The sequence below is a fragment of the Cygnus atratus genome, chromosome 27, assembly GCF_013377495.2.
Source record: "Cygnus atratus isolate AKBS03 ecotype Queensland, Australia chromosome 27, CAtr_DNAZoo_HiC_assembly, whole genome shotgun sequence".
Classification (NCBI taxonomy): domain Eukaryota; kingdom Metazoa; phylum Chordata; class Aves; order Anseriformes; family Anatidae; genus Cygnus; species Cygnus atratus.
Genome location: NC_066388.1, coordinates 5,547,914 through 5,572,928, shown reverse-complemented (window position 1 = coordinate 5,572,928; position 25,015 = coordinate 5,547,914). Strand labels below are relative to the sequence as shown.

General features: G+C 41.6%; 1 protein-coding gene across 9 annotated transcripts in view; it reads right to left on the bottom strand.

Moving 5' to 3' along the window:
• ANTXR1 (ANTXR cell adhesion molecule 1) overlaps positions 1 to 25,015 on the bottom strand; it is a 117,226-nt gene that overhangs the window by 40,037 nt on the left and 52,174 nt on the right. For 4 of the 9 annotated variants that reach the window (XM_035568810.2, XM_035568811.2, XM_035568814.2 and 1 more), the window contains 2 exons: positions 11,832 to 11,927; positions 1,124 to 1,165 (listed from right to left, as the gene is read on the bottom strand). In XM_035568810.2, coding sequence (XP_035424703.1) covers positions 1,124 to 1,165; positions 11,832 to 11,927 — 138 coding nt within the window. Of the gene's footprint in view, positions 1 to 1,123; positions 1,166 to 3,227; positions 5,174 to 5,193; positions 9,052 to 11,831; positions 11,928 to 25,015 lie in introns of those variants that run through there. The other 5 variants (XM_035568815.2, XM_035568812.2, XM_035568816.1 and 2 more) reach the window with 5 other exon arrangements.

Genomic DNA, 25,015 nt, shown 5'->3' with positions numbered 1-25,015 from the left:
CAGGTTTTAGTATCAGCCTTGGCTCCAGCTGCCCTCAACTTCTTTGCTGTGCTCAATACAGACAGAAGCTAGGTTGGACTCTGCCTTGGTAGTGCTGCAGAGGACTGAGCTTTAAGGGTTTCTGCCTTGGCACAGAGCACACTCATTGGGCCTGACTTCACAGGGAGCAGAGATCATTTCAGCAAGCTTTCTCACTTGCAAGCTGAAGCAGGCAATGACTTTGTCTCCAGAGGCAAAAAGCAAGAGGAAATAGCCAACAAAATCACTCTGAGCATGGATCTAAGTCTTCTTTTACTTGCATAGTTAAGAGGAACAGATTCAAACCCTAGCGAAGTCAATGGAAAAACTTCCATTGACATCAATAAGCCCTGGACACAGCTGACTGACTTTTCAATGAAATCCCATGTGCAAAAGAGTGGAAGTAAGAAAAGAGATCGAGTGTGTGCTGAAAACAGGAGGATACAGAAAGGGGCAGATGAAAAACTGGGCAGATTTCCGGGGAGTCTACTGATTAAGTAATGGTGACATAACTTGAAACCATTTGTTGCTGGATTCGTCTAGAAAAAAATAAACAGAATTAACATGAAAGTTTTAATGTTACTTTACTGTTTCCCTCCGTTAAAACTTCCCCTGTTGGCGCCACTCTTCTGGTGTCAGGATGGTTATACTGCGTTTTACATCTGTTCAGAACCTGGTCCATCCTCTTCAGACACAATTGCAAAGTTTATGGGCTGTTTTTGCTCACAGCAATTAAAGTGTAAGGGATAAGCATTGTGAGTTAGTGCTCAGCTGCCAAGACTGGTTATGTATGCTGAAACACCAAAATCATTATTGTGCTATTCCAAGGAGGTAGTTAAGCACATGTTTAGGTTCCATTAACTTCAAAGCTAAACATATGCTTAAGAGTTGTCCTTTTTGTGAATCAGAGCCTAACTCTGCAGTGCTGTTCTGACCAAGTGAAAGAACCATCTGCCTCTGTTCTCCTTCCCTACCTGTTCCCAAAGGTTTAACTTCCTGCCAAGGTCCATACTCTGCCATGCAGCAGAATCATGACCTCTTGTGAGGAAGCTGAACAAAATCTTGTCCTAAACATTGATGAAATCAGGTTGTTGGTGTTACTTACCTCACTGTCTTCTGCAGGAGGTGGGGGGGGCTCTTTGATGATCTAGAAGGATGAAAGAGAAACAGAATGGTAAATCCATACTTTGTTGTTCAGCACGATACAAAAGTCACAAACACAAACAAAGAAAAAAAACAATAAACAAACAAACAAAAAAGATGCTGCTGTGAACATTTCTAAACTTAGTTCCAATGTTGCATTACTACAGGGTGGCTGTGTGTGCTACCAGTGTCATAGTCACTGCAAGTGAGAGGGGAAGCAGGAGGCATCCCAAAGCCCTCCCATACAGGCAGTTCCCAATTACATCTCCAGACTCATGTTGCTCATTATGTGATCCCTGCTCCATGTGAGGTGACAGAATATTCAAAGTAACATATCCTTGATATTCCAGCTTCATAATCCCAGTAGGGGTCACAGTGCTGGCTCTAGGCAACACTGGTAACAATCACAGGTTTACCTGAACAACTGTGGATGCAGAACCAGCATCTTTTACTGGCCACTGCACACACATACAGGTCCTGCCTCAAATAATTTACCTTCTGAACAGACAAAGACTGGAATGAGAAACCATGGTGAAGTGAAACACCCTGGAGACATTGCAGAAGAGTAATAAACCTCCAGCTTCTGTCTCCCAGACCAATACTTCATTCCAGAGTTCTGTGCCACCCCAAGCTCTCACAGAAAACGCTTTTCACATTGTTAGTGTTATATTTTCCACTCTCATATGCTTTTCTTTAAAATATGCATATATATATATATATTTATACACAGACACAGACACACACACACACACTTCAGGCTCTCCCAGGACTTCTAACTAATAAAGCAATAAGGGTGAGGTTTTAGACTGGTCCAGGATATTCTCCATAGAAACAGCTGAAGTTTATGTGGGCGTGAGGTTATTATTTCATGCAAAAAGTTTGCATCTAGGGCTCAGCAGGCAGTTGGCTATTATCACAACCCTCCACTCCAAGGGCAACAGAGAGCCTTCCAAAGGGAAAGCAGTTGCATACAGGCATGTCAAATATCTCTCCCTTAAACGAGACGCACCCCAATGCACTGCCATTGCAATCAACAGATTGAATCCAGCCAATCTTGTCGATTCAGCTGCCCCAGGGATGAAATTTTCTCCAATAGTTTTAAATCCATTTGGATGAAACAGCTTTCTTTACACACCAGACAATGAGTCAGATTCTGGGGTGCTGAGCACCTGTGGAGATTGAGCTGAGTGTCCTGAGCTCCTCTCAGGACTGGATAGTAGGTGTAGGTGTTGCCTAGGAATGGGGTGCAGATGTAGAGACTCAAAAATTACCCTTTGAAAATAAATTACAGTCCCAAACAATAACAGCTTGGCTGTTTAAACACAGAAAGGGAAAATGACAATTACATTAAAGGCCCTGAAGATATAAACATTTACAAAAATTCTTCTCACTCATGTTTTTCCTTTTCTGATGAGCTCAATGTTTTTATTTTCTTCAGCAAATCCCAAGTCATGCAATATGTCCATTAATGAAGAGCATGTGCCTTTGGCTAGGGAGGAGATTGGGGCTGGATCAGTCCTTTTTACATATCTCAGTCCACATATCCCATTCCCGGGCAGCCGGGCATTTTTGGTGGCCTACAGTGCTCTCAGGGCAGCTCTGCTGAAGACACTGTGTGCTTGAGTATCAACACTGAATCTTTGTTTATGTGCACAGAAGCACAAAGCACATGTAGAAGCATAGAATGACATTTGAGGAGTGGGTTAGGTACACCCACTGTCCTGCTCATAATGATCGCTCACTCTGGTGCAGCAGAACCATGGGTCAGGCTGTGACTGTAAAGCCACTGAGCACATTAGGGAGAAAGATGATGTCCCAGAGGAGCTCGGGCTGACTGGCAGAGCTCTTGAGTGTCTGATAGAGCACCCTTCTCTCTGCCTACCTTGAAATTCCTAGCTTGTGCTTTCAGCTCTGAGGGATTCCAGCTATTTCCCTGATGGAAAGCAAAAGAGGAAAAGTAGCTGAAAAATGATCTGCATCAAACAGTACTGCTCTGTGGAAAAGAAATCATGGGTACCAGCATGGTTTATTCAAAGTGTTCCTTGTTTTAAGAAGATGGATACAACATAGTTTCTTGTACATCTCACAACACAATTACTGACACAGCACATACAAAGCACCAAAATACACAGAAGGCTTTTCTAGACACATTTTCAGATACATTTGGGTTACTGCTTGCTGTGAAGAATGACACTCTTTAGCAGACCTCCCTTTGAACCAAAACCCTTAATCCAAATGCATTGGATGCTGAGAAATTTCAGATCTCTGATCCAAAATATAGCTACTACAACTTGCTTTATTACCTTCTCTAATGTTATTCTGGTGGAACATCATGGGTTTCAATGGAATTTCTCTGATTTGCATTAGCATGAAACATCAGTATAATCCATCCAACATATTTGGTCAAGCTAAGCATTTAAACACAACTTCTCAGACAATATCACTGGAAAATCTGGAGATTACAGACTTGGAAATGAAGAGAGAGCTGTGTTTTTCATATATTTGCATTCTTTCTCACAACATCCTCACTCAAACAAATTAACTCTGATTTCTATTAACACATCTTTTTTTTTTTTTTTATACTACTGACCAAGAGAAAAAAAAAGAGTGATTCTTTGCATTACTAAGTGCTGGGCACTTTTAAGAGCAACTGAACACCGCGTAAATTGGTCACATAGATTGGTTAGTTTGGACAAATCCAGAGATGGGGAGAATTTAGTCTCTGCCTTTAGCCAGAGCAGCCTTTGAGCTTGTATGAACTTTAGAATTTTGCCTTATATAAAATATATTTTCTGTCTTACTACCCAGATCTGGAAGGGCTTTTGGTGTATAAACAGCACAAATCTTTTCTTTCTCCCTTTTGGATTTTTACTGTTACAGCTGTATGTACACAAGCCCCTCATTCTGGGGTAATGGAGGCAGTGAGGCAAATGGGAGCTTTGTACCACCACACACATGAGCAAATCAAATGTCAAATGGGAATAACAAGATCCCAGAGCAAAAAGGCAGTGCCTTACACCTGCTCATTTTGTACAATAGAACTGATTACTCAAGTACAAGGAAGAAAATGCTGTTACAGGGAACCCAAAGCGGGCACAGCCCATACTGGCTTACAAGCCTTGAGTCTGCCACGTTTTGTTCCGGGCTGCACCTCTTGCCTTCTCTCTGCCGCACCAGATGACACACATGGACCTGCTGAATGCAATCAGCTGGGAGCATGCTTGGCCAAGCAAAATGCTTAGGCTAGTTTAGCTTGGCAAAGCTGAAGTGTTTGTTCATGTGTGCTGCAATTGTTTTGATAACCCCAAGCCATTTCTGAGATTGCTGCTGTGACTGTATCTCCTGTCCCTGCGTTTGAAAGAAGGAAAATATGGTTCAGCAACCATATTTGCTTGCTAGGTGAGGAATACCTAAGGGTTTCTACATCTTTGCCATGTTATAAGAACCTTACAATATGGTCTTATGTTTGTAAGTAGTCAAGGTCTGTGGGACAGACAGGTGGCCATTAGTTTTTCTTAGCAGAGGAAGGAACTTCAAGAGTAGCTGTCAGCACTTCTACATACTTAACTGTGAAAATTCAGGACATTAGAGTGATTCTTTGCCTTTCTATCACAGATCTCAACATGCATGTGACTGACACGGGTCTCTATTAGCTGGCACACCACACACACCTCGACATCACAAATGCACAGAGAAGCAGCTGCTCCCAATGAATAACCCAGTGTAAAAGCAGAAAAATCCTATTAGCCACCCTCCTGGAAGTTTAAAGCATTAGAGAGGATGGGTTTGCTGCTGCCCTGAAATTTCTGTAGCCATTCAGGCATTAGCAAAGACGCACATGTTGAATCCAAATTTTGCGAATTCCAGGAATGTGTCCAGGATGTTTTCCATCTTCAGAGAGTAGAACACTCCACCAGTTTGCAGTGTCCAGCAAACACAAACTCAGTAACTCTCCCTAGAGTATTATCTGATAAATAGGGGCAATGTGTTCCTTTTCAGTGAAGTGTATCTGCTTTAAGATGAAACAGAACATCATTTAAAATGAGAGCTACATGAGAAAATAATGCAAAATAACAAATAAAGGGTTTTGCCTTTAATTAGGACTAAAACTTGGAAGGCAGAATGCAGTTAACTGAGCAGATTTTGTTCTTATTTGCATTCATTCTTCTTGAAAATAGGTATTCGTTCTTCCTGGAATATGCATTTTAGCTATCATAAAAAGTGGCGGGGGGGGTTGTTTTGTTTTGTTTTAAATAGCATTAACTATGACCTATCTGACCCATCTTTTTTTTTTTTTTTCCCACATACGTATAGTTTTGACCTCCTCTAGGTCCTATGACAGTTTCACAGCTTAGTTATAAATTGGATAAAGGAACATTTCCTTTTCATTTGTTTCATATCTGCCATGTGTTCTAAGTAACCATCCTTGGAGATGTTGTCTACAGTTCAAGATTTCTAATACAAGCAGGAAGCCTGTCTGTATTTCTTCATCTGCAATACAATACATTCTTCTTCCATTGGGTAGATGAAGTCCAGTTGGAAAGCTAACATGCTTTTAAGTTATTCTCTCATCAGCCTGGAAGCAGATCCATCAATCTCAATTTTACCTCATTAAAATTAGGAGAGACAAGACTGTTTCACACCTAAGACTTCAAGTGACATGCACAAACTACATTCAAAACAGATATTAGCACATGTCAAAATCATCCATGCACTCCCATGCATGGGAGACATGACATCATGGAGGGGAAAAAAAAAAAACAACACAACCTTTATTTAAATAACTCTGATACAGTTTGCAGCTGAATGGGGTTGACATGCAATTCCCCAGGGAATGCATGAGAAAATGTAGCATCTGCAAAGATCATTCCTTTTCCTAGGCCATTTCACTTGCACAGAAAAACAAGGCCAGAATCAGTAGGTTTTGCTCCAAGTGTCTGACCCACTTTCTTTGGAAGACTAGCTAAATAAATTTCATTTTCTGAAATAAAGAAAAGAAAAACATCATAGCTACTTTCAGCTATATTCAGAAGCCCTTGTTCTCACTCATTGATTGCTAGGGAATTTTCTGGTTGAGTAGGATGTGGTCCTAAAGACCTATTTTTTCCTTAGCTGGGTTTAGCCAATTTTCTTTGGAAGAAGTGCAAGGAGTCCAGGGAAAAAACAAAGGAAGAAACAAGTTTTTACTGTGTTAGTTGCTTTCCATTCAGGACTGGGGCAAAGAACAACAGTGTATCCTTTACGTTGAGTATCTGTCATGGTCTGGAATAAAACGTGCTGAAGCCAGTCAAGATTAATATAAGATTAATATAATTGGCTTTCGGTTCTGGCCTTAAAGAAATACATTAGCGAGGAAATGGTTTGGGAATCTGAAATCTATGCATATCATCTAAAGGCAAATAGCTTTCAGAAGGTGATGCTTAAAAATTTCCAAAAAGTCAACTCCTGGAAGATCTTGCAGTTTGGACACCCCAGAATTGATGGACACTTCAGAGAATTTGGCTTTAACATCTTTGGTAATGACACATCATAGCAGCACAACAAAGGAGCCTAATTCAGTGCCTGGCAAACATACTGTTCTGTTGGCCCCCCTCTACCTGAGTTGCCTGACCCAGCTGTGGAACTGATGGTATTAGCCCAGGCAAAATTACCCTGCTATGCTATTTTCAGGATACATGCTAGCATGTTTAAAGACAGCCAGTTACAGAGCATTATATCCATGTCTAACCCATCCTGATCTGACTGACAGGCAGCCGAGTGGGCAGTGAACTTTCGTGGGTCTCTGGACATTTATTGAGAACACCGTCTTTATCCTCCTGCTGTGCTTTTGTGCACAGCAATTGCGAAGTCAGATTCTGTTTTTTCTGCTACGATAACAGTGCTACTGCCAATTGTTTTATATTGACCGCACCATAAATGAAGACACTCATTTTCAGCAACAAGCATGGACTCAGAGCTTGGATGCTGCACACCAGGTTAAGCTCCAATAACTCTGGTGAAACTCTACCATGCTATGCTAGGCAAGTGCTTGGCTTGAGTGCTTGACTCAATAGTTCAGGTCTGAACTGAAGGCAGGGACTGTGGAGTCTACAAGCAATTCTTCCCTCCATATTTGTGTCTTTCTCTCTTGGTTTGTCTCACTAATGTTTCAATTCATGATCCTGCATTCCCTTCTCCCAAAATCATCTTAACTACAGAAAAACAGTGCTTTGTACGTACATGGGAGCGTGTGGTAATCAGAATACATGGACCCTTACAATCTCCACCAAGCCAGTGTTCACCATGGAATTTTATGACTCTCCAGGGTTACTGTAGCATCTATACATTCCCCTTCCCTCCCCTTCCTCCAGTTTAGCCATAATTTTCATGTGTTTTTAATATATATTTTCTGTATTTTCTCCATCCAGCTTTCTGTTTCCAAAACTTTTGGTCAGCTGCACTACAGACTGAGAGCCAAACAAATTGCTGAGTTCTTCCATGCTTCCTTCCAGAAAGCAGCTTTAAAGCTAAGGCTAGCGTTAGATGCTTAAATACCGACACCTCGTTTATATGCCAGCCACACCCCTACATTTAGAGAAGCTGCAGTACAAAAATGAGTAAGATGGTGGATATATTCTGAGTGGGCTGTTGCTACAGATCAGCTTCTCATGTTTCCCCTGAGGCCACACTGTAAGGATGCATAAGGGAGACAAAGGCTCATGTTTACCTCATAAAACTGTAAGGAGATGTGATGTACAAGCATGTGGGGAAATGCTTTGAATCAGAGCCTCAGCTGCACCAGGGAGATATTTCCACTCCTATCCTCTGTGTTTAGTTCCCTGGACTGCCCCAGGCTTAGGGCAGGCTGACTGCAGCCCCGATTCAGCTGTGCTAGGGAGTCATTTGTCCTGCAGATCCTGCTCAGGTGCAAAGCACAGCCAATACCACTCACCTATCCTGCTGATTCCAGCATCCATGGGAGGTGCCTGAGCTGCATGGTGCTGCATATTGGCAGAGGGAAGCTGTCCCAGCATGGACAGGCCTTCCAACTATTGTATTAATTATGTCTTCACTACACATCCAAAACATTTAACCAATTCAATTTCCAAACCGATCTAATAATGTGGCTGCAAAAGCCTCCTTAAGACTATTTTGGAGGCTTGCTATCTATTTGTCTTACAAATGTTAATAGTTATTTGGTTTACATCTATATTAAAACTAAGCCTTGTGTTGGTCTCCTGGCTGGAACTGAATTTCACCCATGGGCACCAAAGTAGCCTATTGCACATACACTTCTGCTATGAGCACTCTGAATTCTCCGGAGTGTTAAGAAAAAGGGAGGAAGGGGAGAACAACAGCTACTGAAAATCAAATGCCCCAAAACATAAACAAGACCAGGATCTGGCATCTGCTGTTTTGCAGATGCACTCTTCTCAGGAAAAGTGCCATCAATATCTTTGCATTTGCCATCTTCTGCTGTGTACAGTGCTGGAGATGTAAGCTTAGCAGAATATCTTTCTTTGTTTCCTGTAGTTGAATAAATTTCCTTGAAACCTCTTCAAAGGTTAGCACCTGGCCTTCATGCTTTCACATCTCTCCATGGATGTCAAGAGAAATTTTGCCTATGCTGGGTATCAGGCACAGCAAAGGTCTAATTATTGTTCTGATCCACTAAGCAACAATTGCATATACTGTAAACTGAGTGGTAAATTCCAGACTTCATCCCAGAATACTTCTGAGACCAATAAACTTGGATACATTTGGAAACAGCATTTCTTTATGGGTGCATGCCAAGGATATACTGGGTTCCAGATAAATCTCCAGAGTGAGTATGTTGATTTCAGTGCATTTACTCCAGGGATGAAGCTGGCGTGGTGATTTTCCTGAAGAACTGCTGGACAATAATGATTCCTATTTAATTAAAAAGCATGCCAAGAGGAATTTCAGGGTTTAGAAATGTGCTCGTCACTCAAATTTATTCTTTTTAAGGAAAAAGGTTTTTGTCCCCCCCCCCCGCAATTATCTCTGAGATGTCCCTGGGCTTGAATCCACAGCAGTGTCTCTGGGTCTGTGGTTTGATTATTAGAGGGTATTGCTTGCCTGCCTCTCTTGTCTGTTGTGCAAGCAGTTCTTCTGGCCTTAATTCACTCCGTGTTTCTGACAATGCTACATTCCTTGATGTGCCATTACCAAACTAGTAAATAAGCAGTGTTGCTCTGCTCTCTTTCTCCCCACCCTAAACCAAGTAGGCTGGGCAATCCTCTGTGGATTTGTCTTTAATTTTACAGATTCTATGGGTAAGCAATTCACAGTGAGGTATCTTAGCTGCTGGTCTACTGCCAAGCATACTGGATTGCCATCTTGGAGAGATGAAAAGATCACTTACAGGCTCTTGAATTAAACTGTTCCCAGCAAGCAAAGGGATGTGTTTGACTTACATTTGGAAAATATCACTGAGACAGTCCCCACTTGGAGACCTTGCTAAGAGGGAATGTGGGAGGTAAAGGAGGAAAAAGGGTGAGGAAACACTTTTATCTACAACAACTTTTTTAAGTACAGAATTTAAATCTGGAAAATATCTGGAAAAGCTTATGAAGTTTCATGTGAATAAGAGACTCCCTCACCTCTGTTGCACTTGCCTTCCCTATCTGGACTGTATTTCTTACACTTACAGCAACACTGTTAAATGACTGTTATCTTCATGTTGTTCCCTTGTAGCAGTCCTGCACTATCCTCTCAATGCTTAGTTCTGTACTCCCTCTACTCCACACCACTCTGCTTTTATTCATGCCTTCTTCCTATCAGCTTCATTGCTCTCCTGTGAAAGAACCTTTAAATGGCAGCATCACTTACAGCCTCTCATCTCTATCACCTTATTTCTCCACCAAATCCCAGTGCAAACATCTGCACAGGGTACATCTCCATTGACTTCCACACAGATGTGCCAATGAAGAAGTTGTCCTGACTTCTCTGGGAACATGCCATCTAGTTTAGACAAATATCTCTCACCAACCTATCACACTGCTAATCCTTTGACCATTTTTAGAACTGATATTTTAGTGTTCTGAAAAGTTTAAACAAATATTTTTTTTCTCTTCTGGTTTGCAAATCAGGACAGAGGTGCTAACTACTGTGAAAAGAAGCATTTACCCCTTGCTCATCTATCCAGAAAGAGAAAAAGACTAAGATTTTTCCTGCAAGATTTCCATCCTTGTTCTGGACAGAGAAATATATCTCACACAAAGATTCCTCCTCAAATGTGAAGAGACCCTGCAGCGTCTGTTGCTCCACAGTTCAAAACACCAGATTGTGGATTCAGTATAACATGGTGTAAATTTACAAAACTGGATAAGTGATTCAAAATCAGGAATAATGGTAGTGATCCAGAAACTTGAGCCAGTCTGGATAGTTTTAAAAGACGCATCTGAAACATTATATGCAGCCTGACACCAAAACCAGTCTCCAATTCTGCTGACATTTGTACATCCCTAATTCTTGTTCTATATTTGCTTCATAAACAAGACCCAAAGCAAGCACAGAGATTCACTGGATTATACGTCCCACAATAGTCATTCTTTGCCTTGATCTACATTGGAAAAGGCAGCCCAAAGGCATGACCAACAGAGATGTATAGAGGTATGACAGGTCCTTGCAATCAAACAGCAGGATCATGTGTGAGAAAAAAGCTTATCTCAAGTCTCTGATTTCCCCTTGCTTCCCTCGACCTCTTCCTTCTCTTCTGTTTTCTCCTGTGCCCACGATTTCTGCCCCGCAGTTTACTTTAAGCAAAACTAAAGACAAACGAGGGAAAACACTGCATGAAAGTAACAGCAACACAAACACTTGATAAAGTGTGGCAGAGATCACAAGGAGAGGAAAGGCTCTTCCACCTTCAGAGTCTAGGACTCATTGTAGACTGTCAGCAAACTGGCTTCCCCATCCTAGACATAGCTCTCTTGCAGCTATTCATACAAAAAAATGACATAGAATCATTAAGGTTGGAAAAGACCTGCATGATCATCTGGTCCAACCATCCCCCTATCACCAATGTCATGCACTAAACCATGTCCCTGAGGCATTGGAACGGGTTGCCCAGGGAAGTGGTGGCATCACCGTCCCTGGGGGTATTCAAGGAAAGGTTGGACCTGGTGCTTAGGGACATGGTTTATTGAGTGACATTAGTAGTAGGGTGATGGTTGGACCAGATTACCCTGAAGGTCTTTTCTAACCTTAATGATTCCAGGAGTAGCAAGTCCGACCTTTCCTTGAACACCCCCAGGGACAGTGACTCCACCACCCCCCTGGGCAACACATTCCAGTGCCTGACTGCTCTCTCTGAGAAGAAATGTCTCTTCATTTCTGAACTAAACCCCTCCTGGTACAACTTGAGGCCATTCCCTCTAGTCCTATCACTAGTTATCTGCGAGAAGAGGCTGACCCCCAGCTCCCCACACCTTCCTTTCAGGTAGTTGGAGAGAGCAACAAGGTCTGCCCTGAGCCTCCTCTTCTCCAGACTAAGCAATCCCAGTGTCCTCAGCCGCTCCTCACAGGACTTGTGTTCCAGGCCCTTCACCAGCTTCGTAGCCCTTCTCTGGACATGTTCCAGGGCCTCGATGTCCTTCTTGTAGTGAGTTCTATCAGTATGGTGCTATCAGCAATGCTGAAGGCAGAGCAGGGTGAAGAGGACTTACCACTGTGCAGCAAAGAGGCCAGAACCACCAGAGGAGAACCAGCGCCAGCAGGAGGAAGAGGATCAACAAAGCAATAGCCAGGATGGTCCCATCTGACTGGAAGAGAATCAGAGAATGTGTGAGCACCACTAGCACAAAACTTCTCTCTCCGCAGTACCTGGCCTATGCATCCTGTTGCAGGCATGTACACGTCCCAAGGGCCATTGCCATACTTTGTTTATTTTTCAGAAAAAAAACAGACATAGTTTTCCTTCCTCATACATCTAAATGTAGCACCTTCCCCACCCTCACTTACTGGGGAAGAGACATCTAGTTCACTTCCTGGAGTTGTAGCTTGTGCCTTGGTGCCAGCGTCACAATTATGTAAAAAACTTAATTCACTTTAGATCAAAATCTGTCTCCATATACCTCAGAGCATTGTGAAAATGAAAAAAAAAAATTTAAAGCATCGGAGCTCACAACACAATGTTTTCTTGCAATTTCAAGCATTCTCTTTTCTTTGTGACTACTTTCCCTTCTTGCACAAACTTGAAAGTAATGTCAGAATTCAAATTTACTCTAAATAGAAAACCATTTGGAAAGCTGCAGTTCACATTTGTAGTGAGAAAACAAAAAAAAGCAAAGCTCAACTTGAGTTGACATTGGCCAGTGTGGTGTCAGACAACAAAAAAGGCTTTTTTAAGTATGTCAACAGCAGGAGGAGGTCAAAGGAAAACATTGGACTGATAATGAAGATGGTCACCTAACAAGTAAGGATGAGGAACAGGCAGAAGTGTTTTTTGCCTCAGTTTTTAATATTAATGACAGAGCTTGGGCTGCCCAGTCCTCTGAGTTGGAAGATCATGACTCGGGGAGCAGTGACTTTCCATCTGTAGCCACTAAACTTGTAAGGAACCAGCTGTATCAGACGAATGTTCCTAAGTCCAGGGGACCTGATGGGATTCACCCCAGAGTGCTGAAGGAGTCAGCAGACGTTATAGCTGGACCTCTCAGCAATTTACTGAAGGTCATGGGAGTCTGGGGAGGTCCCTGCTGACTGGAAGCTGGCCAACGTTATACCCACCTACAAAAAGAGCATGAGAGAAGACCCAGGGAACTACAGACCTGTTAGTCTAACCTCACTCCCAGGAAAAGCTATTGAGAAGATTTTCCTGGGGACATTGAAAGGCACTTAAAGAATAAAGCTGTTATCAGACACAGTCAACATTGGTTCCCCAAGGGAAAGTCCTGCCTTAGTAATTGATCTCCTCCTATGATAAGGTCAGCTGCTTGGTGGATGACAGGAAGGTGCTGGATGTATCTTTCTGGATTTTAGTAAGGCCTTCAGTACCATTCCTCATGGCATCCTTCTGGAGAAATTGTCCAAGTGTGAGCTGAACAGGTCCATACTACACTGGGTAGTGAAGGGCAGAGCCCAAAGGGCTGTAGTGAATGGGACTACATCTGGCTAGTGGATGGTCAGCAGTGGTGTTCCGATTTGGAGCAGATTTGGACACGTACACTGTCACAATATTCAGGGTTTTTCCACAACAGAAGTCATTACCTCTGGAAGATCCTTTCTATTCTAAGGGATACTTCCCCCATTTAAAAAAGGCATTTACAATTCTCTGATATCAATTAACAATCAAAAATGCTGCACAAGCCACCTCAATAAAGCAATCAAAACCAAAAGTTCATTATTTCCTGTTGCTTAGATTTAACCCAAAACAGATGTTCTTGGTTTTCTGAGGCATGCCAGCTTCCCTTTACCACGTCTCCCCGATATCATCCTATTCTGAGATAAGCAAACAGGCAGTCCTGACTTAATCCTGTTTGAGATGTTCTTGATGTAAGAGCCAGACATTAAAAAAACTCCACCCAAATGTCAAGATCACCAGGCCGTACTGAGTACACATTCAAGAGCAGACTGACCTGTAGGATAGGAAAATTGGGTGCCTGCTTAAGTCACTGTAATTCAATGGCCAGATGATCTCCCATCATACCAAACTGGTAAGAATAATGGAAAAACAATCAAGGGTAAGAGCATTTTCCAAATCTTCTTCTGGTGCAGAAGAAATTTCTGGAGAATTTGGATCAACATAACCTGATCTTTGACACTTGGAAATAAAAAAGATGTAGTCCACACAAGAGAAGAATTCACCCAAGGCATCTCTGAAAATGGAAACTGGACCCTGATACAAAATAAAAGCTCATTTGAGGAAACAGGGCTGTATACTTGGTGTTGTTCCTTTAGACAGACAGCATAAAGCAACATCCATCACCTGCAAAGTGGAACCTGCTGATACTAAGCACTTTAAAAAATGTGATCTTGACAGGTTGCCATGAAATCATACAGGAAAGAAAGAAGGCTTTTGATGTCTAATTGTTGCCTGCCCCCTGTGCCCCTATATTGACACAAATTTTGTCATTTTAAATACTCTAAAAGCAATTTGCAAAAATGCAAGGCAAGTGAAGGTAGCCTTTTAACTGGCTTTTAACAGAATCTGTTTTTAATTTTTTCTTCCTTTTTTTTTTTTTTTTTGAGACATTCTGCAAAGAACCATTTACATTACATCTGGATCTCTGCAAGGCAGCTGATGTGGCCAGCTGGTATTCTGTGTCTCTCAGCAGTGAAACAGTCCAGAGAACTTGGAAGGGTTCGATTTGCCAAATCTTACATTTCTCACTCAGGTAATGCCTCTCACTAATGCCAGTATTGCCTGGCAAGTCTGCAAGAATGAGCCATTTTCCAATATCAAAAACAGACCCTCACTCCAAAAAAATGGGGTTGGTTTTAATTCCTTTTCTTGTTTTTGAACAAAGATCAAAATATTCCAGACAGATATGAACTGATTTTCTGGGCTCAGCCGCAGCTACTAAAGCAACTAACTGAGAACCTTAATCACGAGCTACAAATCCTATCTTCTTTTGCTCTAACTGCACTGTCACTGCTGTGAACTTTGAGGAAACCCCAGCAAGTCAGACTAGGACAACACATATGTACATAATAAAGCTCACTAAAAGCACCAAAATGACCTGAACTCTGCTTTTGTTTTATTTTTATGTTGTCAGTTTCTGCTATAATTTAGCTATCATTCTGTGTAGTATCTACAGTTTCATACAGCTAGAACTTTCCTTAGATGGAATGTGCCATTTATCCAAGCCAAATAATAAACAAGAAGGAAAGTGTGCCTGCTAGAACAGTCTGCAAAAGTTCCATTGACATTTTTAAGCCATTCTCTCTGTCTTAAAACTGGTTGTTAAAAAGGGCTGGTGAAGACTTTTGAAATGTCTGTTTTCATTCCATTATTATTTTTTTTAATGAAAATTCAGAAGAACGATACAAATGCTCTTGGAAACAGTGAACTATGGAATAATTCACTGAGTTGTGTTTGACACACTTATCAAGTAAAGCTTGTGAATTCAGGTCAAGGAAACAACTTTCATTTTAAAAACAAAGGAGAATTTTAACACTAAATTACAGAAGTTCCTGTGAAATATCTACAGAGATGAAGTATGGCTAGCCCCTAAACATACAGAGTTATCTGAAATTAGTACTACTTTTCCATTAAGATTTACCTTGACTACTCACACTGAGATAAAACTGGTGCTTGTGCCTACTGTGGGATCAATAGCCTAAAATTCCATTACACCCGAAAAACTGAGAAAAGCCATACAGCTAAGGTACCTGTTACAGCTTCTGCCAAATGTAAGCTAAATGTAAAACATTAGCAACGCGCTTCTCGACAGCTGTTGAAGACAAAGATAATACTTGGAGCCATTGTTCTGAAGTGCCTTGCTATTGTATCAAGAAACAGTATACAAGAAAAAGAGCAGCCTCTTTAAATGACATTTTGATGTGCTACACGTTTCACATGTGAAAACTCTGCCATGTAGACTTTGAAACAAATAAACTGGTTGAGAAAGCAAGGCAGCTGTGCCTTGAAGCCTCCTTTACCCTACCAAAGAGTCCAACAAGGCCAAGAAAATACTGTAAGTATTGCTGGCAGTTGAAGAACAATGGAAAACAATCTCTGGATGATACTGTAAAATATAAAGATATCAAGAAATCGGAAACAAGAAACATTAGAGGCATTTTCTCATTCAAGGATGTGCGCATGCACATATATATATATCTATTCTTTCACTCAGAAGTTACTGTTGAAATGTGGTAGGATGTGAGAATGGGGGAAATCTTTAAGCACGTGTATAAATGTGCTGACTTCATGGTGTGTCTAAGTGGAATGGACTTCTGCTAAATAACTGCAACAAGTTCTTGGATTCAGCAGGCTTTCAAGGCTGGGTTCAGTAAAATTATTTAGTCCTACCGACTTCACTGGAAAGTAGGAAGACTGTTCGTTCTGGCTCTGTACTCACTACTCCAGCAAACAGAGTTGATGCTCCCTAGTCTGCTAGTTGCTCCCAGGACTACAGCAAGTCTGTCAGTCCCATACAGTGCAGCAGACCATGTCAGAGCCTTCCCAACCATTAACTGCAGCAGAGGACCTAAGGCCGCCACACAACCTGGTAATGTCACCTCCCAGGCAGGCTGGAAAGCTGACGACATTACTGCTTCTGTGTAGGAGTGCAGGAACATCTGCTCTGCTACCTGGGCACAGTAGAACACCATCAGACAGCCACATAGCCAAGCTTCCCTTCAGAGTGACTCACATAATAACTCAAATGACACTTATTGCTGCTAAACATTAGGTTCTTTACAAAGCAAAGCAACATGGTTGCTGTCATTCCAGAGACAGGGAAGATGTGCACGTCTCCTGTATCCCAGCTCAGTGTCCTGTACGTTAGAAAGTACAATCTTTTTACATTTTCTCAATGGGAAGAGCAGTAACATGCTGAAAGCACTCAAAGCTGTTAGCAGGAAAAGAACAAAATCTTGTTTATAGTTTTGAATGAGCATCCAGAATCTGAGATTTTTCTCCCCAAAGAGAAAGGAGAAACAAGTTTAACATCCTTTATTCAATAGAGGAGGAAAAGACAAAGGATGACTCTGCCTTTTCACACTAGAGAGACTCAGGCAGCTTTTATTGTAAAGGAAATATTCTCCATTTCTTCCAGACATTCTTGGGAACTCTTCCACCACTGCAATGGAAACTGATGTCTATCATTTATTTTAACACACATATAGGAGCTTTTTCATTTTGTTTTGTTTTTAGTATAAAAATCTGGTCTACTTTCTAAAAGGAAATGAAAACTTACTCAATGCACTATTCTGTAATGCTAGCCTCTTTGATGTCTACGTGAAGTTGTTTGAGTGAAAGCCAAGCTCAGAAAGGGACTAGAGCAAGAAACACCTGTTCTAGGTCACCCAGTATAAGTGTTTTCAGCTCATTTTTTTCCAAGTGTACTGTGCTGTGAAACAAGAAGTCCTCTGGCAATGATCTGTTTTCATCCTTTCCTTTCACACCTGAAAGATGAGAGCACATTTACCAAAGATTTTTCCAGCATCCTAGATTATTTGCTTTACAGCACAGTATAAACACCAGCGAAGCCTCACTTTACCACATGCTGTACAAACCCAGAGCAAAAGACAACCCTTGTCCTGGAAAGTTCACACTCCAAACAGAGCAAACACATGGTGGGAAGGAGAAGTAATTATTACTCCCTCTGCTTCAAGGGAAGATCTTTGGTCAGCGAAAACAATTCTCTAATCCCTGATTGCAGTGTTTATGCTTATGAAAACATGCTGAACTTTTCCTTCAGAAGAAACAATCACAAGTTACCAGCTAAACAGAAGCATTACCAAGACTTCTGAAGGCAGATAGGGCAGAATTAAGGATAGAATTCATGTGTGTCCAGTCCTGCAATGTAAGGCATTGCATCTGGGAGCCTGCATTAAATACAAGAAGGTCTGGTGGGACACTTTATGAAAAAACACAACATGACAAAACCCTGCAGACAGATTTGAATTGAAGACCATTCCCTCTTCAATTCAAAATCCTTCAGATGACAAGCACTTCCCTGCTCAGAGGTGCTGAGGTTCAAAGACTTTCACCCTCTTTTATCTACTAGCTCACTGGGACATCCCATTCATTTAGTAAAATGTTCCAAATTCTGTTACTGTTTCTGAAATAAAGCCTCTGACCCCTGGATTTCACTGTCAAGGCACCTATTCTGAAACAAAGGCTGAAAACAGTGGTAAGATTTCATGTCACTGCAGAACTGCTCAGTTTTGCACTAGTCATGCCATCACCTGCTGCTTATCAAACCTCAGGGGTCACGCTTTTAACAGCCTTGCAGCAGGAAGCAGCAGAGACTGAAGGATGCTGAGCCTCTGACCTGTGAACCTTCAGCACTAATTGCAGATGAGCACCTCAGTAATCACACCTACAGCCACAGGCAGTGGTTGGAGCATCTGAGGTTCTGCGCTGAAACAATGCCAGGGGCTTGAGTGCTCCCCCTGATAGTGCATGCTTGGTTGTAGATGTTCCTTTTTTGACTGAGGAGCTCCTACTCTGAAACAGCCATCTCTTGTCCCCTGACAGTTGTATTTAAAAAACAAAGTCTTTGAGATGAACCCTAAGCAGTTATTTTGGTTTCCATGTGTGCCTGAAGGCAGTCCTTAACAAAAGGATGCTAAATCCATTTCAGGAGGTGAATAGCAACTGATATAATAGCAAAATTCTGTGGAATTAAGCTTTTTCATAACAACAACCATTTATGGCTTGATTTGGGTTTACTTCTTTGCAAGGCATAAAAGGAAGGAAAACAGCATGCTACAGCTCTGTGCATCACAGCCTTGTCTCTGTGCATGTCTGAGATTTGTAGCATTTAAGCAGCTCAGTTAAAAAAAAAACAAAAAAAAAAACCTCTAAGTAGCATCTTACTTGAGCTAACACTCTCATGTATCCCCCCAAGCTGAAGAGATGTTCCTCACCGGCTGTCACAGGCAGCCTGCCATGAGTTGGACAAAGGTAAGAAAATGCCAGCTGGATCCACACAACAAGATGTGTATGGGACAAGTTTCCTTCTGAAACTTGGTTTAAATTGGAATCACATTTTCAGCAAAGAAGTATTTCAATAAAATAAAATACTTGTTTGGAATGCACTGATTCTAAGTGTTCTGTTTCAACTTACATGCTGTTAAATAGTATTTCAATACCAGAGGTGTACATGCACACAGATTATAGCATGGATTTTCTAGTTCATTTCAGCACTGCCACGGGAGAATGGTCTGCATATCCATAAATTATTTTAATGTTCCCAAATTGAAACTTTTCAAACAATTCTGTCATTTTTCCCCCATCCCCAATGTACTGGACTCTTGGGAATTTCTTAAAAAACATCAAACTATTTTCAAAACCATAGGAACATGCTATTTGCAAAATGCCTACCGCACCTCAGGGTGTTACAAAACAGCCCATGTAGCAATATTAGAGTGAAATAATTTCTGCGGATTAAACTCTCAGGATGACCTGTATTAGCAAAACCGTTCACTGCCTATTATATCTGCAGCATAAAGCAATTAAGAGAGATTTATTTTAGAAACAAACCTGAAATCCTGTGCACTGGAGTTTCCACAGAGCAACACCTCATCTAATAATATACATACAGGTCAAGGGCCTAGGAAAGTGCTCATTAAATTTACTCTGCAGTTTCATAAATCCTCTATTGATACAACAGTAAATGCACTTTAATTGCATGCAGACTCAGGAACACTGATAACTAGCAGAACCTTAATTGTGCATCCCAGAACAAAGTCACAATTGAAAAAGCCCTGATTTAGTACTGCATCACATTGCTTCTGAATTAAAATAAATAAATAAATAAATAACAACAACAAAAACTTCACTGAAGGGAGTCATCAGATTTTTCTAAGCCTGCAGTACTTTCTTGATTTTCTTTCTCTATATTTAAAGACCAAATCCATACAGTATTGTTCAACTAGAAGTACAAATTCCTTCAGTCTTTCAAACAGCCACAGGAGAAAAAAAAGGGGGGGGCGAGGGAGGGTATACCTAGATGTAAAAAGCCTCCTTTGGTCAAAAGCAAAACCTGTTGAAGTTAAGAGACCCAAATCTCTTTTCCAGCTGACTTCAATGTCTTGCAACTGGAAACACGGAACCAGAGAGACTATTTCTTTACAGAAGGGTAGGCGTATTCCCTCACTGAGCATCCCAAGCCATTTATTCATGGTTGCTACTGAGAACTGCTCCACCATAAGATTACCAGTTCTCTGATCTGCCTGTGCATTGCCCCAGAATGCTGTCAGGTGCAACAAGCCCCCACATCCATTCACTTCCATGGGTATAGCTTCAAGAATCCACTTTTCCACAGACCAGGGCTATCTTGGCCCAGCTTCCAGACACCAAATCCCCTCCGGGCTTCCAGGTTATTAACTGCCTGGCAATGTGCTTGACCAACTTGAGATCTCCCCATCCAGGAGTGATTTTGCAGCACCAGCATCTCCAGTAAGGCAGAGTTGTTACCTATTAGCACTTGATAGGACCCTGGCGTACTAGACCAAGGCCAGTTTAGGTATTGCATAGACTGCCCAAAAAAGCATCCTCTCCCCTGAACTGCCCTGACCCAACACATCCTTCTTCAGCTGAAAGGCTCTCCTCTTTACAATCACAATTCCCCCAGCTCTCCTCCTGAAGAAATTGGGTGTGACACGGGAAGACATTAATAATGGACTGTATACACATAGCAAATAAAAACAACTTTCAATCATCACTAGACTCACATTCTGCCACAGAATTGTTCTCCCACCTCATGTGTGGGTATCTCCATTGTCTCTCCTTCTTGCAGAGAAGCACCACATGTTTCTCACCAGATGTTACAGGGGATTGCTCTTCCAATTGAGGCATCAGAGCTGCCCAGGAAGACCTGTTTTACATGGTCACTGCAGCCCTGCAGCTTTCATCCCCCTTCCAGTTTTGAGTCCGAGAGTTGCTAGTGCAAGAGGTCATTAGTGGTTTTTGCTGTTCTGGGAGCCTTTTAGAAAATGAATAAAGACTTATTTTAATTCCCATCCTGGCTTCTCTCCGAAATGCTCTCTTTCTGCACTGAAAAACTTGGCAGCAGCCCTTCAGTCAGCAGAGTAGGACTGACTTCCTGCCTGTAAATGCTGCTTCATAAATTATTTCCTCTATTGTACATTCCCTTTCCTGACAATGCTTGGTGTGCAACCCTCCCTGTGTACATCTGCATGTATACACATTCATAAAACAGTATTTAATGCTTTCTCCTTCCTTCAGTTCTTCAGAAAACGCCTGACATGAGAACAGGAGTAAATCACTTTTAAGGTTCCCAACTCCACCAGCCATCACCTGCTGATTCTCTTCCAAGCAGTGGGAAAACCACTGCAGCGTATACTCTCCAGGCATTCAGAGGTGCAAATGAAAGCAATGCATGCTGTGTTCACACCACTAAAGTCACATGTCATGTTACAAAAAAAAATCTAATATTTAAAGGAAAGTGTGAGGAAACAGAACAAGAATTCAGTCTTTCACAGTCTATGAAAATACAGCATTTATGCACTGTAAAGTCGTATCTAAGCGTGCCCAATTGTTTCTGAAGCCCTGTCATGGAGAGCTTTATTTAGCCACCAGATACTTTTGGCCCATGCTAGCATACTGCATAGAGACCTCAGCAGCAGTGACCAAAGGCACCTCATGCACCTGCACATCAGACAGACCGGCCCACCCTGGGATATCCAAGTCTTTCCAAGGTACTGCAAGGCTGAGAGCATTTGGCTGGTAGCAAAAGCATTGCAGCATTTCAAGTAAATATAGTCTTGCTGCAAGGAGTTATAAGCAACTGGCGGGGCAGGATCTCTTTTTGTCTTCTGTGGTTACATGGCACATGGAGCAAGCCAGATCCATAAGTGTGACTGCAGTACTAAGGCCAATAAAAAAAGAGTATTAGCAGAAGGTGGGATTGAAGAGGAGGGTGATGTCCCCCAGACAAGGCCTCTGTTCACATTGAGTCAAATGATGAAGTCAGACAGTGGTGAATTTTGATATCTAAACATTATTTGTAATCAAAACAGCTCCTGGAAACTCAGGACTGGAAGATCCAGCTGCAAAATGGATGCCCGGGATACATCCACAAGCCTCTTAAAAATTATTTCAAGGGCAGTCTCCTCTCAAGATCTTGGTTCAAGCATTGACTGGTTCCATGGGCTGGAGAGAGGTAGGCTTTTTAATTCTCACTGGATTCTACGCAGAAGAGATGACCCTGTCCAAAAGCACAGAGGGTGACAAGCCCAGCTTCTCCCTGGGCCAGCATGATGTTGGAGACTTAAGGACATTTCTTCAGAAGTAAGGCCCCGCCCCTCTATGCATCTGGCCTTTGCAGGCTTCAGCATTCCAGGCTGCAATTTAGCTCCTTCTGCCAGCAGCAGAGGTCACCTGGATGTCCCTCCACAATTTTGTTCTCTTCTCCTGAGATAATGCAGTAATAATGCAGCCTCTTTGCTCATCGGGGGGGGGAGGCTTCCCCCACAGGGAGCTTTCACGTGGAAAAATAAAAATAAAATAAAAAAATCTGCACCTTTTTAAGAGGTGCAGATATTGAAAAACCAAGCAAGCAAAGAGAAAAATTCATCAAATACTTCCAGCCAGCTGAGGTTTGTCATACTTGAGATGCTGGCATCTTATCCCCCAGCTAAGCATATAAACAGCACATTGTCTCCAACCTTAAGAACACTCTCATTCCAGTCGTTCCCTTGTTCTGGTGGGGTAGCTGCCAGTGGTCTCACAGTCCAGGCCAAATACTACCCTAAATTATGCTCAAGGACAGCCCTGTCTTAGTTTAACTGGGTAATACAAAAGTTAGTGGAGGGCAGGATTAAACTTCTGTCTGCAACCCCTGATTTACAGTGTTACCCTCTTGCTTTTGAAATAAACCCAACCTTCCACTCTTAGCAGCTTTACCAAAAGCCAGCCAGTAATCCTTGATCTGGGGTGTTCAGTTAGCAAAATCTTTGAATAAAAAATAGTATCGGCTATCCACAGAGAGGACACAAACAGGCTTCATTCATTACAGGTAGCATTATTCTGGTAGAGGGGTTCATCTGTGTTCTGTAATTTAACAAAACAAATGCTTTGCCTAACCACAACAGCTCCTGTGTCTGGCCCATTTTTTTTCTTTTTTTTTTTTATTTTTTTTGACAGATGAACAGAAATCACTGCATTCCTCCAACAATCAAAAATCCTTTTTTTTTTTTTTTTTTTTTTCCACAGACCTTTTCAGTGACATACTGACACCCTACTGCCTGGTTCTCCAAGGCTGCTGTAGGCATCCATTGAATGTAAGCAGGTCACGGCCCTCCCATTTTCGTCCCCCTGGAGTATGTGCTTCTTTTTGCACATCACCTTTTGGGGATCTGAGAGGGTGTATGCTCCAGTCCTATCCCCCTGTGGATACATGACTAACTGGGGTTGGCTTGCTTTATGCTCTCAAAGCAGTAGGTGCAATACCCTTTGCCTCTCTCCAGCATGCTTTTATTTTCCAACCCTGACAGACAGAAATATGCTCTGATACCATTGTCTTGGATACATCTGGCATGGTCCAGACAGGTTTCCCATTAAAGACTTTAGAGACAAATAGCAGAAAAGCCAAAATAATAACAAACCAAAACAAAAGCATTATTCCTGAGAAACTAATGGGAGGGTTGAAGGAAGACTTGTACTCAGCAAAGCAGAGGAATTCTCCTTGGCTAACCTGTTTTTTACCTTTTCGTTTTTATTCATTTATTTATTTTCCCATTGCAAAGAGTCTCAGAAGGCCTGAACCCTGGAAAAGGCTGGACTAACATATTGCAACCAAGCCTTCCTTGCTGCTATGAGATCCCAATAATATCAGCCTTATCAGCTCTCAACTCAGGTGTGCATACTTGGGTTCACAGCTCAGCTTGGGAGCATCCAGCTCTCAGTAGAAGCAATATGATCAAAACAATTTTCTCCCAGCACTGTGAAGTGCTGTTCACAAGTGTTTAGCATCCTGAAAGCCACTGTTCTCTTCAGGGATATGCGTTCCTTGTGCTGATTCAAAAAGGAAAGCTATGAAATTCTATATAAAATTACTTATCACAAAGACCTTGTATTTGTAGTTTCATTTGTTGGCTAATGGGTCTTTGTGCCTTGGCCAATTCCAAAATGATACTCACCACAAGGGATTTTAAAGGGCCTCACATATATGAATCAACTCCCTTGCCTCTGAAAACTCATATTGAAGATCCTGAGGAAGAAAAACAAAATAAAGTCCCCAAAGACCTCTTATGGACTGTTTCATACCTTGGGCTTAAAAATAACTGGGCCAATTTGGAAGAATTTTGATTCTTATTTTTAAATGATGACTTTGCTCTACATGATCCAACAAAAATCACATTTAAGTGACTGTAAGTCTTCACAAAATGTGCTTTAAAATGGAAATGCTGGAAGATCCTCTACAGCAAAAGCATCTTTACAAATGCCTTCTGTTTTCTTTTATTAAATGAAATATCAACTACCTTTCATCAGATGAAAGAATTGCAGTGAAGAACCATGACAGCCTGGATGCTCACTTTAAAAACAGAATTTAAGCACTTCTTGCAATTTTATTTTGGGAACCAAAATGAGCAATTTTATTGAGACCCATGGAAATGGGGTATAAAAGCATATGCCATCATGCCTGTACTCTGATATTGGAAAGCACAAGCAACTGAGCAAAAGGCAGGCTTCCACAGAGCCCATGCAGTTTAATTTATTTCATCCCTTTTATTTATTTATTTATTTATTTATTTGACTGCAAGCCTTGAAGCTCGCCACATTTCAGGAATCAGAAAGCTAGGAAAAAGAAGTAACTCAAAGCGCATTCATTCCAGGCAAATGGATTCCATCTGCTCATTTATACGTTCCCATTTGAAAGAACAGGTAGAAGCTGTGAAGCTGCTTCAGCTGTATGTGTGTCTCATTTATAAAAAGAAAAAACAAACAAACAAAAAGAAACAACCAACAGCATTCACCAGTGAGGTCTAATTTGGTGTTGACAGATTTGACAAGTAGTGTCACTTAATGCTGGAAAGTGAGAGGTATTTAATTCTCTCTCAACAGACCAGGAAGGAGATGAAATCAGTCATTACGTATGCCTTCATTCCAAACCTGCTCTCATTTTCTCCACGTTGAAATGCTGTAGCAGATTTTACACCTCAAGTGGAAAAAATGCAAATAATGACTTCAGTTTGGCAATACGGGCTTAAG